The sequence below is a fragment of the Triticum dicoccoides genome, chromosome 6A, assembly GCF_002162155.2.
Source record: "Triticum dicoccoides isolate Atlit2015 ecotype Zavitan chromosome 6A, WEW_v2.0, whole genome shotgun sequence".
NCBI classification, from domain to species: Eukaryota; Viridiplantae; Streptophyta; class Magnoliopsida; order Poales; family Poaceae; genus Triticum; species Triticum dicoccoides.
The window spans coordinates 21,014,549-21,028,198 of record NC_041390.1 but is presented as its reverse complement, the minus strand read 5'-3'; the positions used below and the strand labels follow the sequence as shown (position 1 = coordinate 21,028,198).

Sequence of the window (13,650 nt, the reverse complement as noted above, 5' to 3'; positions counted from 1 at the left end):
AATGCTACAATTGTTCCAGCCTGCAGGCTCATCAGGTTCTTGTAGTCCTCGCACTGCAGTCAGATCACTAGCTACCTTTATCACTGGAAAATCCAGTGTTAACACTGGGACACAAGTACACTAATTAAAAACAACAGCAATAAAGGGCATCCATATCTAGTATTTCTAGATATAACATCAAAGGAGTATAAATGAGCACCTGATCCAGTTACAGATACTCCCTCTGTAAACAAATATAGGAGCTTTTAAATCACTACTTTAGTGATCTAAACGCTCTAATATTTCTTTACGGAGGGAGTATATAGCATCCAAATCAAGCGCCAAGTTAACCTGTGACCAGCTCAAAACACAGCTAAAGGATACTGTACTCACTTCTCTAAGAAGAAACATATTATACATCAGAAGAAAGATAAATAACTAAATGAGTAAAAAAAATCTGCCTCAAGTACTTGTTAGTTATGCAATGACGATTACAATCTATACAGTGCTAGGATACTCAGAACCTGCCTGATCCAAATTCAAGACTCAATAGCAGTAGCAGAAATTCAAAGCTCTTATCTCACCACCTGATAGGTCCTCAAAATTAAACTTGCTAGACTACACACTGCTAATTAGAACACAGTTTGCAGGTACAAACAACATAACAAATAGGCACATACTGGACTGTGTTGGCATGCAATACAGGTTGGTAGCAGGTATTTCCAAACATAACGGTACAAAGATTCTCGGAAACAGTTAGGATTTCCTAGCAAATATAGGAGCACCTGATCCAGTTAAATAGAACATCCTAATTCAGTACGCAATAAACAACCGACTGAAAACACAGCTTGTGGATACCACTACACTTGCTTCTCTAAGACAGATTTTATGTCGACGGACCCAGTTGCCACGAGAGAAATGCAGCTCACTCTTCTTTGATCCAAGACTGAGGTGGCCTCTCTGCTCCAAGAAAAACAGAACATAGATCAGGACAGAGATGTAATTAAGCATAACAAGATCTGGACAATTTAGAAGCCAATCAGCTGTACAATGGGAATCAAATATTAGCCGGTACTAAGTCAATATGATACAAATATTGACACCCAAACAGATTTATTTACAGTTCACCCACTAAAACATACCAATTGGTCATAGAAGAAGGCAAGATGAACATCACCCAACTACCCTACATGTTTTTAGCTAGGTTGCACTTTGCACTTTTCATAAGTACAGGAAAAATGTATTGTCACATATTCATAATTGAAATCCATGTGAGAGATAACATACTTCAACATACAGACATGGAAGTTGATTCCGTTGTATACAAACATTCAGGAAACACTAATGATTAACAATCCAAGGCATCATATCTTGAGGATCATGGTTCAAAGGATATCCCCTGTCGTTCTAATTTCTCTTATCCATTGCTGCATCAACCAGAGACAAAAGGCAAACTTTCCAGGATCATCCTTGAGTGCGGGAAATCTGGGAGGCCAGATCATCCTAAATTGGCAGATACTATTATAGATGCGTGGCTCATTTCCTGTCAACTCATACACTTTAAACAGCACCTTGCACTTGATATCTCGGTAGAGTATGCATCGATCCATTTAGATCGATACAAGCACAGACTGATAGCATTTTGTTTACACACATAGTGATTACCAAGCAGCAATAACTTTTATTATACTTCTGATATAGATTCAGTCTATTTCAATAATAAATAATGATATAGTTTAAGCTCTCATAAGGGTAGTGGCCAAGGAATGGAAATGGAACCCCCCTCGACTTGCATTGCCCTAACATGACCATTCTGACAAAACAGAAAAACTCAATTTACTCTGACACCGACTCGAGCATATCAATTCTGACCATTCTGACAAATATCTTGCCGACCTTGAAGCACACCAATGATATCAAATCAAGCATTTACCATAACTAAATGTAATGAATTCAACGGAAGAAATTACTCTACGATGTATTACCTGCAATGTAGAAATTTGTATATGGATAATACATTCTGAAGTGTGTGCATTCTCGCCTTCCAATATATCTGAACTGCGCCGACTCGAGCTGGAGGATGAAATCATGAGAATCCGAAGATAGAAATATCGCATTTGTGTCCTCATCATACCCCGCCAACAGGATGACATTTTTCCTGCGCGCGGGTTTTGAAAAGAGCTCGTCCAGTTGAACACATTTCTGCAGCACCCATGAGACAATATCATCACCGTTTGACTTCCTCCCCCATAACTCAATGCTCAGTTTTAACTTTGAAAGAACCGCAAGGCCAAGGCAATTATCCTCTCCTCGTAAGATCTGAAAGGACATGTCGACGCTAGAACCAGTAACATGGGCATATGTTGTCGGCTTCTCAATCACAACAAGGGTTTGCCTTTCAAAATGAAACTCAAGGATGTTGGCTCCAGAGAGCAACCAGTAAAGTGCATTCCCAACCATGACGCTGGGCCTTGCCGCATTAGCAATCTTGCATGTATCCGTCATGGATATAATATCTCCCCATGTATTAGACTTGGAGTCGTAGAGGCAAACAGATACCTTTGTTTGGTTAGCGAAATCTTCCTGGCACACCAGTACCAGTTTGAATGTGCTCAAGCAGTTCTCGTTGTGCAAGTGCTGATGAACGTCGCGGGCAGAGCACATCACCGCTGCGCTCACAACAGAGGTTTCAAAGCCATGACTGACTGCTGGTGGAAAAGCCACGTGGTTTTTGCCCCCGGTGGTGGGTTCCCAAATGATGGCCTTATGGCGCGCGCAGTCGAGGACGAGGGTGATGCCATCGCGGCAGCCAAGGAAGACGCCACCTAGAGAATACGGATCAGACAGGTTCTCCGGCAACGCTGCTGCAATGAGGTCCAACTGGTCCGAAATTGGAGTGAAGATGGGGGCTTCATTAAATTGTTGGTAGAAGAAGCCGAGGAGCTTCCAATGGTGTTTGCGGAAGCGCCCGAGGAATTGGGGGTCGAAGAGGATGCGGCGCCATCGCTTGTAGATGAGGGAGGTGTTGCGGAGGGAGGATGGCTTCGGAGTGAGGCGGAGGAGGATCTCAATTAGGAGGTCATCATCACTGAGCACCTTGGACACAGAGTCATTTGGTGTCAAAGAACACTCGGGCCTGGCATCAACCCTGAAATGCAGCAACAGCCACAACAAATCAATAAATACGGATGCATATATAACTTTACATGCATCTGGCGGACCAGCCTAATATACAGGAAGTGAAAGGAGAAATTAGAGGTCTTACCCTTGGGGAATCTCAACAGGTTCCATCCTATCTGTCGCAGCACCCTCTCCTCTCTTTCCCACAGCTGTCAAAACAATGAAATGTAAGGCTTATGAGCGGGAATCAAGCTAGGTTTTCCACTAGGACAAAACAGAAAACGAAAAAGTTACGAGGAGATGGAGAAGGGGTGTCCTGACCTCAAATGTTCAGTGTCTGTGATCATATATAGATAACCCTTATTACTTGCATACTTGATCATTTGCCATATTACTTTGTATCTATTAATCATTTGCCCCAATATTAGATTGGTCGATTGATCATTTGCCCTATATTACCCCCCTACCCCATTAATCAATTTCCACATATTAGATTGATCTATTGATCTTTTGTACCGTATTACCTTGTCTTTAATCATTTCCCCAATATTAGACTATTCTACTGATCATTTGCCTCATATTGCACATACACACAAGAGAATTGGCCTACACCTATATGCAGATTAGGTATGCATATAACTTAATTCCTACTTTTCTTGTCTCTGATTGATCCTTAGCAAAAGGATCAAACTCATGGTTCTGCAACCCAAACGACAATTATAAAACAGTAGGCATCAATTGTTGACCGAGAGTAAGTGTAGTGCTACAACAAGGCACTGTGGTAGTGCCAATTTCAAATCCAAATCTGGTCTTACTTATAATCAAACTGCACCAAACTTAATATAATGACAAATCTGGGACTGCAAATGTAAAGCAAAGTTGGTAACCTTGTTCTGGTATGCCTAAATCAATTTACTCACAAATATCTTGTCAGCCTTTAAGCAGACCAATGAGCCAATGATATCACATCAAACATGTACCATAAGTAATGTAATGAATTCAACAGAAGAAATTACTCAACGATGTATTACCTGCAATGTAGAAATTTGTATACGGATAATACATTCTGAAGTGTGTGCATTCTCTCCTTCCAATATATCTGAACTGCACCGACTCAAGCTGGAGGATGAAATCATGAGAATCCGAAGACAGAAATATCGCATTTGTGTCCTCATCATACCCCGCCAACAGGATGACATTTTTCCTGCGCGCGGGTCTTGAAAAGAGCTCGTCAAGTTGAACACATTTCTGCAGCACCCATGAGACAATACCATCACCGTTTGACTTCCTCCCCCATAACTCAATGCTCAGTTTTAACTTTGAAAGAACCGCAAGGCCAGGGCAATTATCCTCTCCTCGTAAGATCTGAAAGAACGTGTCGACGCTAGAACCAGTAACATGGGCATATGTTGTCGGCTTCTCAATCACAACAAGGGTCTGCCTTTCAAAATCAAACTCAAGGATGTTGGCTCCAGAGAGCAACCAGTAAAGTGCATTCCCAACCATGACGCTGGGCCTTGCCACATTAGCAATCTTGCATGTATCCGTTATGGATATAATATCTCCCCATGTATTAGACTTGGAGTCGTAGAGGCAAACAGATACCTTTTTTTGGTTAGCGAAATCTTCCTGGCACACCAGTACCAGTTTGAATGTGCTCAAGCAGTTCTCGTTGTGCAAGTGCTGATGAACGTCGCGGGCAGAGCACATCACCGCCGCGCTCATAACAGAGGTTTCGAAGCCATCACTCACAGCCGGTGGAAAAGCCAAGTGGTTTTTGCCCCCGGTGGTGGGTTCCCAAATGATGGCTTCATGGCGCGCACGGTGGAGGACGAGGGCGATGCCATCACGGCAGCCAAGGAAGACGCCTCCTCCAGAATAAGGATGAAACAGGTTCTCCGGCAACGCTGCTGCGATGAGGTCCAACTGGTCCGAAATTGGAGTGAAGTTGGGGGCTTCATTAAACTGTTGGTAGAAGAAGCCGAGGAGCTTCCAATGGTGCTTGCGGAAGCGCCCGAGGAATTGAGGGTCGAAGAGGATGTGGCGCCATCGCTTGTAGACGAGGGAGGCGTTGCGGAGGGAGGATGGCTTCGGAGTGAGGCGGAGGAGGATCTCGATTAGCAGGTCATCATCATTGAGCACCTTGGACACAGGGTCAGTTGGTGTCAAAGAACACTCGGGCCTGGCATCAACCCTGAAATGCAGCAACAGCCACAACAAATCGAATCAGTGGGCCGATTCTTCAATCAACGCGGACGCATATAGAATTTTACATACATCTGGCAGACCAGCCCAATATACAAAGTGAAGGGAGAAACTAGAGCTCCTACCCTTGGGCAATCTCCACAGGATCCATCCTATCTGTCAGAGCAACCTCTCGTCTCTTTCTCTCAGCTGTCGAAACAATGAAACGTTAAGGCTATGAGTGGAATCAAGCTAAGTTTTTCACTCAGAAAGAAGAGAAATCAAAAAAATTACAAGGAGATGGAGTAGGAGAGGAAGGAGAAGGGGTGACCCGACCTCAAATCTTCAGTGGCTGTGATCATATATTAACACTTATTACTTGGACACTTGATCATTTGCCATATTACTTTGTATCTATTAATCGTTTGCCCCAATATTACATTTGGTCTATTGATCAGTTTCCACATATTAGATTGATCTATTTATCTTTTGTCCCGTATTACCTTGCCTTTAATCATTTCCCCCATATTAGACTGGTCCACTAATAATTTCCCTCGTATTACACATAAACACAAGAGAATTGGCCTATACCTATATGCAGATTAGGCATGCATGTAACTTTAGTTCCTACTTTTCTTGTCTGAGCTTGACGGTTCTGCAACTCAAACGACAAATAAAAAGATAGTAGGCATCAATTGTTGACCGAGAGGAAGTGTAGTGCTACAACACAAGGCAATGTGGAAGGTATTGCCAATTTCAAATCCACATCTGGTCTTACTTATAATCAATCTGCAACAAACTTAATGACAGGCACTGCAAATGTAAAGCTAACTTGGCAACCTTGTTCGGATATGACGAAATTGAGATGAGGAACTACGAAAAGGGGGAAACTGAGAAGGGAATTATGGAAAGGAGAAGGGAGATTGGTTCGGATCCTGGAGTGGCCCGTGACCAGCGCGGGGGCGGGCGGGAGGGAGGAGGGCGGCCATTACCTGGCCGGTGACCCGCTGCAGAGGGAGATGGCGGCAGGTTGTTCCCGTCTCCTTCCGATCGGACACCGCCGCCGACGAGCTAGGGAAGAGGAGAAAACAGAAGAAATCAGTACGAGATGGAAAAGGGGAGCAAGGAGAAGGGGCGGACTGACCTCGATTCGAGGGTGGCTGCCGCCGACGGAGCCGATTGAGGTCGGCGGCGCCGCCGCTCCTCCGTCCTCCCACTGCAGCGGAGGGACGACAGAGCGGAGCAAACTGCAGGCGTGCAGTGAGGCCTACCTATAATCCTGGCCTGGACAAGCCCGGCCCACTGTCAATTTCTTTTTAAGAGAAAAAACAGCGGAGTCCCCAATCCAAAACCCATTTTTTTTTAAAAAAAAGAGGATGACCCCCGGCCTCTGCATCTCGGCGATGCATAAGGCCACTTTATTAATTACTAGCAAAAGGGCCCGTGCGTTGCAACGGGAGATTTTTTTCATAATCTTCAATGGCTATGACCATATTTTGTTGCATCATCGAGATACAATATCACTCTCAATTTCGTGAAATTATGAACAATTTTTGACATCATGTACATTTTTTAAACCCATGCACACATTTTAAATCATGAACATTTTTCAAATGAACACTTTTACAATTTTTCGAACAATTTCTAAAATAAAGAACATTTTTTGAATTCATAAACGTTTTATACTATTTACAAAAAATTGTGAACATATTTTATTTTATTTTTCTATATTATGTGCAAATGGACGAACCAAACGACGGATGAAAATCTGATAATAAGTGACGTGTGAAAAATGGGAGTAAGAAACATCCATGCCTTTAATAGAAAAGGAGAAGTGCTAATTAATTTTGCACATAAAAATAATTAACATGCAAGATAATATCATATTTAGAATCTACAATTTTTTCTGAGCTATTTTCATAAATAGCGTGCTAAATTTAGAGCTTGGGTTTGAAAGACATGAATATCTTAAAAATACTTGAATCTGCACACAAAAACTTTAAAGAAAATATTTTGGTTGTAACTGTACTGTGTAGACCATTTGTTAAGTGACACTTGGCAAGCTAGCTCTAAAATTTGATGGACATTTTTGTCAGATTCACGAATTTGTTTCGAATACAGGATTATTCTTTCAAAATCATGAACATGGTTTTATTATCGGATATATTTTTCCAAATTGTGATTTTTTTAAATTTAAAAACAATTTTGTAAAATTACTAATATTTTTAAATTACTAATATTTTTGAAACTGTGTAAATTTTATGATTTCCCAAATATTTTTTTAATTCGAAAATATTTTATAATTTCTCGAACATGTTTTTCAAAATTCGCAACATTTTGAAATTTGGAGAAGGGAAAAACAAAATAAGAAATGAAAAAAACAAACAGACAAAAGATGAAGAAAAAAACAGGGGCGTCGCGCCTGCGGGCTGGCCCATGAACGCGCATTGGTGGAGGGGGGGTGCGTGACAAAAATTGAGGGGAAATTTGCCAAGCCTGGGGTCAAACCCCAGTCTCCGGGTGGAAAGAGACAAGATCCAGCCACTGGGCTATCGATGTCTGTGTGAACTATTTGTGGTATCTTCTCTATAAGAGCACTAATCGCAGCGGAGACTTTGGAGACAAAAAATTATGGCTAACTAAATAAGTATGACTCAATATTCTAATATATGCGTACTCTATTTTAACATAGTGGTTCACCATGTTGCCATTTTTTTTCTCACCCTAACCGATTATGGTCGCGATGTTTACGTGATCACAATGCACTCGACATGGTAAATCTCAAGGCTATGAGTTTACCGGTGCATGCCACACTTGTCATTATGTTGCGCAAGGGAACGTTTAAAACTTTAAAAACAAATCTCATTGACCACGAACTACTCCCAACGCCAAAACATATAAAGACTTTTGAAGAACTAATCAAATCCTAGACATAAAATACTTTTGAATCAACAAACAGTTTTTTGAATCGACAAACATTTTTTTGTTTAAATTTTTGATTTTCTCAAAAAAAAAATCATGAACATTAGTTCTGTTTACAATTTTTTTGAATGTATGAACCAGTTTCGTATTCATTAACATTTTTTGACTCAACAAACATTTTTTGAATCGATGAATTTTTTTAAATTGGGGAACAAAATTAAAACACATACATTTATTATTATTATTGTGAACATTTTATAAAATTTGATGGACATTTTTTTCAGATTCCTGAATATGTTTCGAATACACGGTCATTTTTTCAAAATCATGAACTTCATTTTATTTCCTGACCTTTTTTACAAATTGTGATTTTTTTATATAATTTTGCGAACAGTTTTGTAAAACCACCAACATCTTTTAAACTGCAAACTTTTTATGATTTTGTAAACATTTTTTAATTCAAATATATTTTATGATTTTTTATCAAACTTGCAACTTTTGGAGTATTAAAATCCGGAATTAAGTTAAAGAAGAAAGAAAACAGAATGAGAAAAGAAAAGACAAAAAAGTAAAATGAAAATAGGGGAGTGAAGCCCCGCACATGGGCCGGAGCGACCAGCCAACCACTCGGATACTCGTTGTTCTATGATCTCTACTCGTCGCGTCCCTATAAAATAACGAAGGAGACGTCGATTTTTGGTCCGAAAAATCGAATCATTTTTCCACTTACGGATGGCATTGTTGGCTAATTTTAACCAACTTGAAGGATAATTTTAATGACGGACGACCAGAAGCGATAGCCGCTTTATTAGTAGGTAAAGATTCTCATAAGACCTTACAAATTCATATAACAATAAGACTAAAGCCGCCGTCTAAGCAACAAACTGTCGCTACACCTATTCAGTTGATGAAGGGGTGCAGATAGCCTGGGCCTAATACCAAACAGACATCGCAACCAAGCCTAACATCTAAGACCTGAGACCCCAACCTAGTCACTTGCCGGGTATGGGGCACACACTGGTCCGACGTGCTCTTAGAGATCGTCGCCGCCAACTGCCACCGCTCCATGTTCAGAATTGTACTGATGCATCAACTTTGCTCGGTCTAGCTATCGACGACGCCACCACGGCGCCCAACGGCACCTCCTCCCTGTGCGCAAACAGCTGTACACGTCGCGGTCGCCACTGATACACCTCAGCGCCATGCTGCCACGTACCACCAGCCGACACAACTTGAAGCCCTTGAAGGATCTGTCGTGCGTAGCACCTGCCGACCAGGCATGACCAAGCGTAGCACCTGTTGGTCAGGCATGACTTGACATCTCCGCCGAAGCTCCGTGCAAGACGAAACCGCTCCACCTCCTGCCTCTGACTTCCAGCGCTGCTCCACAAAACGACACTCCCAAGAGAGAAACGACACCGCAGTGCTGCCATCGTCCGGTCTGGATCCTAGGGTTTTCCCCGGAGCAATACAAGTGGGTCGACAGAAGTCACATGACGATGCCTTCATCAAGGTACCGACGTGGAACGCCGTCATCGCCCACCGCCGGCTCGGTTTTCACCGGCAACTACATCTCCCCGACTCGCAGTTGGTGCCAGATGACGGATTCCGAGATCCAAACACCCAGCCTCAGGCCGACCACCTCTGACGAAAGAGATGACCACCACCGCCGGCTGCACCGGTCAGAACGGATCTGATCAGAGATGCCGCCGACGAGACCACCAGGCCCTCCACGCCGCCGCCGTCGATCTGAAGACAACATGCACACCACCGCAGCCAAGCCGGCCGCCGCTGCCTGAAAGGCCATCCGCAGCGCCCGCAGCCCTGGCCTCCGCCGCGCCAAGCCGTCGTCGTCCGAGGACGGGCCGGCCTCCCGCCGCCTGCCGCCATCCGCCGCGCCGCAGATCTCAGATCGGTCACGCCACCACACGCCTTGGGGTCCGCCCCACCCCGGAGACGCACGGGAGAGGAGATCCCCCGCCACCGCCATCGGCCTCCGGGCTTAGGCCGGCGGCGTCTTCCGGCGGCGGCGGAGGGAGGGGAGGAAGCCCATCTATCCACGTAAACCTTTTTTTATAGGAATATCCAGCGTAAACCTTACTTCGTCTGATTTGTTTCTCAAAAAAGTAATTTGTGTGATAGCGCATAAGAAATACTTCTACAACCTTACTCATGGAAGAGATGGTCTGGTATTTGTTTCGCAAATAGCAGATTGAATGTTAACATGAAAAATTGTGCAGGAAATCGTTCGCGGAGGCGCGGTGACTTTTGCACTTTCATCTTGGGATACAAGTATGCAATTATACCATTATTACCGTTGAGTGCAAAGAGCCAAAGATGCCTTTCCCTGCCTAAAATACTGTCTTGAATTGTAGGGTAAATTGTTGACAAGCAACAGCGGATCCACAAGATGTAGCTACACTACAATTGCCATATTCCTTAAGACAGACGACAATGTATCTAAATGCGTTCGCGGGGGCTTGAGTACATCTCCGAGCGAGGAAGATGAATTAACAATGGCCAGTGGGACAGTGTGTTGATCTTCGCTGTCTTCTCATGTGGTCCATCGATGAAGCTAAATGCGCATGATAATACTCCATCGATGAATCTGGGCGAGAGGAGAGGAACAACTGGCGGGAGAGGATTATCGCCCTCATCGGCGACTGCCCTCCCATGAAGGACAACCGAACAATCGGTGTACCAACCATCTTGTGGAGCAGTACGTGAGGGTCTACTTGTTGTATCTTCTACTCGGGGGATACTGCCTTATGAATGTATCTCAACTTCCTGACTGACTGGGATGCCAGGTACAATTGGAGATCTATTGGACTCGCGTACCTATACCGTTCCGTAATAGAAATATCTCAATATTCGTTTAGGGACGTATGAACTAATAGAAAAAGGGTCATTTGTTTCGGTTCTGGAACCGGGACTAAAGGATCGTTACTAAAGGCCCCCCTTTAGTCCCGGTTCTTATACGAACCGAGACTAAAGGCCCTCCACGTGGCCGCTGTGTGGGATCCACTTTTAGTCCCGGTTGGTGCCACAAACCGGTATTGAAGGAATTTTTTTGATTTTTTTGATTTTTTTAAAAAATTGAATTTTTTTCCGAATTTTCAAATTTCTGAATTATTTTAACCTTTAATCTCTAATCAGCCCTCATCACTGCTCAATTTAATCTCTAATCTCTTATCACCCCTCATCATTCCAAATCATCTAACTTCCCGAACGGTCAACCATCCTCTCACTACCCCAGCCTGAGCACGCTTAACTTCCGGGTTCTATTCTCTCTCGTTTCCAAGTCTGCACTTGTTGTTTTCCTGACAATAGTAAGAGTCAATCCTATTAACCCTCAGGAGTTTAGCTTGAGTATGAAGTCACACATTTCACAGTTTGAGTTTGAAACAATCGTTCTAAAAAACAATAATTATTTAGTAACACTAATATTTCTTGAATTAGTAGTTTGACCACAGTTTGACCAGATTTGACCAAAATTCAAAAAAAATGAAATAATTATTTAGTAACACTAATATTCTTGAATAATTATTTAGTAACACTAATATTCTTGAATAATTATTTAGTAACACTAATAATTATTGAATAAGTAGTTTGACCATAGTTTGACTAGATTTAACGAAAATTGAAAAAACTGAAATTTAAGCATAACTTTTTTCTTTTTAGAATTTGAGGATTCTAAAAATTTGCAAACAGGCCGTAGGCTGTCAATACCAGATGCGGATTTTCGTGCTGAACATTTTGATATATTATACGTTTTTTTCCTGATATCGTATGCAAAAAATTATAGCCGTTTTACATTTTTCCCTACACTTTTTGCAAAACATGTCCAAATTTTAAATTTTAAATTTTCCTAACTAGTAGATGTAGTAACATAACTACATCTTGAAGGATTTTAACTTTTGAAATTTTTATCATTTTCTTTTGCTTTTTACAAAACTGAAAAGGCGATACAGGGGGGTGTTTAGGATTTGAAAATTGCAATATTAGTACCGGTTCGTGGCATGAACCTTTAGTACCGGTTACCGGTTCGTGCCACGACCCGGTACTAATGGGCATCACACCCTTTAGTCCCGGTTCGGGGCATCAACCGGGACTAAAGGTCCCATTTGAACCGGGAGTAATGCCTGTACAGTGCCCTAACCGCTCGAACCGGGACTAATGCTCACATTAGTCCCGGTTCATAATGCAACCGGTACTAATGCTCTTTTCTGGCCGAACCAAAGCTCATTTTTCTACTAGTGATGTATGTTGCTTTAAATTGTGTTATCTGATCATCAATTGGTGTTTGTAGCTGGACGTTGCAACGCAGAGCATGGAAGAAAAGTCGGACATGTGTGGATTTTTCTGGGTCCTCTTTATTTGGATGTGGGAGTAATTGCTGGTGGGCCATCCTGAGAAAGATGTCCGGCGTCCATGGATGGAGTATGGCGAAGAAGGCGACAATACCCGACCGTACGCTTGGGACAAGGTGAACATCTACACGGGCAAGGCCAGTGCGTTGTACAAGGTATTCACCAACGAGCTGGAAACCTGACAGCTTACCAATTGTTTTGTAACCACTTTCACCGGTTGCTTACCAATCTTTAGCGGTATGGCCGTTAAACTCCTGGCGGTACGTCATGAAACCCTACCGCCAGCAAACCTTGGCGGTAGGAAAAGGGAGTCAGATCTTAAATTTTTTAAATCTAGCATTAGATCCGGTTAAACTTTGCAAAAAAGTCAAAACACCAAGTTTGGCCAAACGGGGACAGGCTGGTTGCATCGTTTCATTAGATGGGATTGCTGCGTGGAAGTGGAAGTTTAGTACGACATGGCCGCATGGAGACTGGGGATGTGATAGGAGGAGGAGCGACATTAAAGGGCTCCTCGCTGGGCAAAGGAGTCAGCTTCTTGGCGAGATAGATTTTGCTGTAGTGTATCCCATGGAAGGGTTAGATAAAGAGGCATGCACGTTGGCCAGTTTTCAAGGACTCCTTCATTCATGCACTTTGGCAGAACGTATGCGTGGTGTGCACCCAGAGGAAAGAGCGAGCAAGGCACCGTTCACCAGGAATATGCTTGGTTGAAGTCATAAACCACCAGGTGTAGAGGATCTCTAACTATACTCTCTAGACACTAGTAAAAAAAGGGCTTTCGTTCGGGCCTGACCAGCCCATTAATCCCGGTTCTGCCACGAACCGGGACCAATGAATGCATTCGTCCCGGTTCGTGAGCCCAGGGGACTGGCCGAGGCCTTGTGGGCATTGGTCCCGATTCGTTTGGGCCCATTTGTCCCGGTTCTTGGCACGAACCGGGACCAATGGGCCCCGCTTCTGGCCCACAAACATAGGTCCCGGTTCTTGGCTCGAACCGGAACAGAAGGCTGGGCTTTAGTCCCGGTTCGAGCCACGAACCAGGACAAATGAGTTGCATATATATACCCCATCG

The 13,650-nt window shown here is 43.2% G+C and overlaps 1 protein-coding gene across 1 annotated transcript; it reads right to left on the bottom strand.

Moving 5' to 3' along the window:
* Positions 1 to 426: 426 nt before the first annotated feature.
* Positions 427 to 10,195, bottom strand: LOC119315521. The gene is made up of 8 exons (XM_037590114.1): positions 9,885 to 10,195; positions 6,428 to 6,530; positions 6,276 to 6,354; positions 5,430 to 5,493; positions 4,131 to 5,293; positions 3,245 to 3,308; positions 1,965 to 3,127; positions 427 to 939 (listed from the first exon to the last, which is right to left on the bottom strand). The coding sequence occupies exons 1-8, from the start codon at positions 10,193 to 10,195 to the stop codon at positions 905 to 907; spliced, it is 2,982 nt and encodes a 993-aa protein (XP_037446011.1). The 3' UTR covers positions 427 to 904.
* Positions 10,196 to 13,650: the final 3,455 nt, after the last annotated feature.

Bases quoted from the DNA above. Each gene is read 5' to 3' on its own strand.
- LOC119315521 (XM_037590114.1), bottom strand. From the start codon at position 10,195: ATGGCGGTGGCGGGGGATCTCCTCTCCCGTGCGTCTCCGGGGTGGGGC. The intron at 3,309-4,130 runs GTAATACATCGT...TTGTTTTGACAG, and splicing joins TACAAATTTCTACATTGCAG to CTGTGGGAAAGAGAGGAGAG. The intron at 940-1,964 runs GTAATACATCGT...TTCTTGGAGCAG, and splicing joins TACAAATTTCTACATTGCAG to AGAGGCCACCTCAGTCTTGG.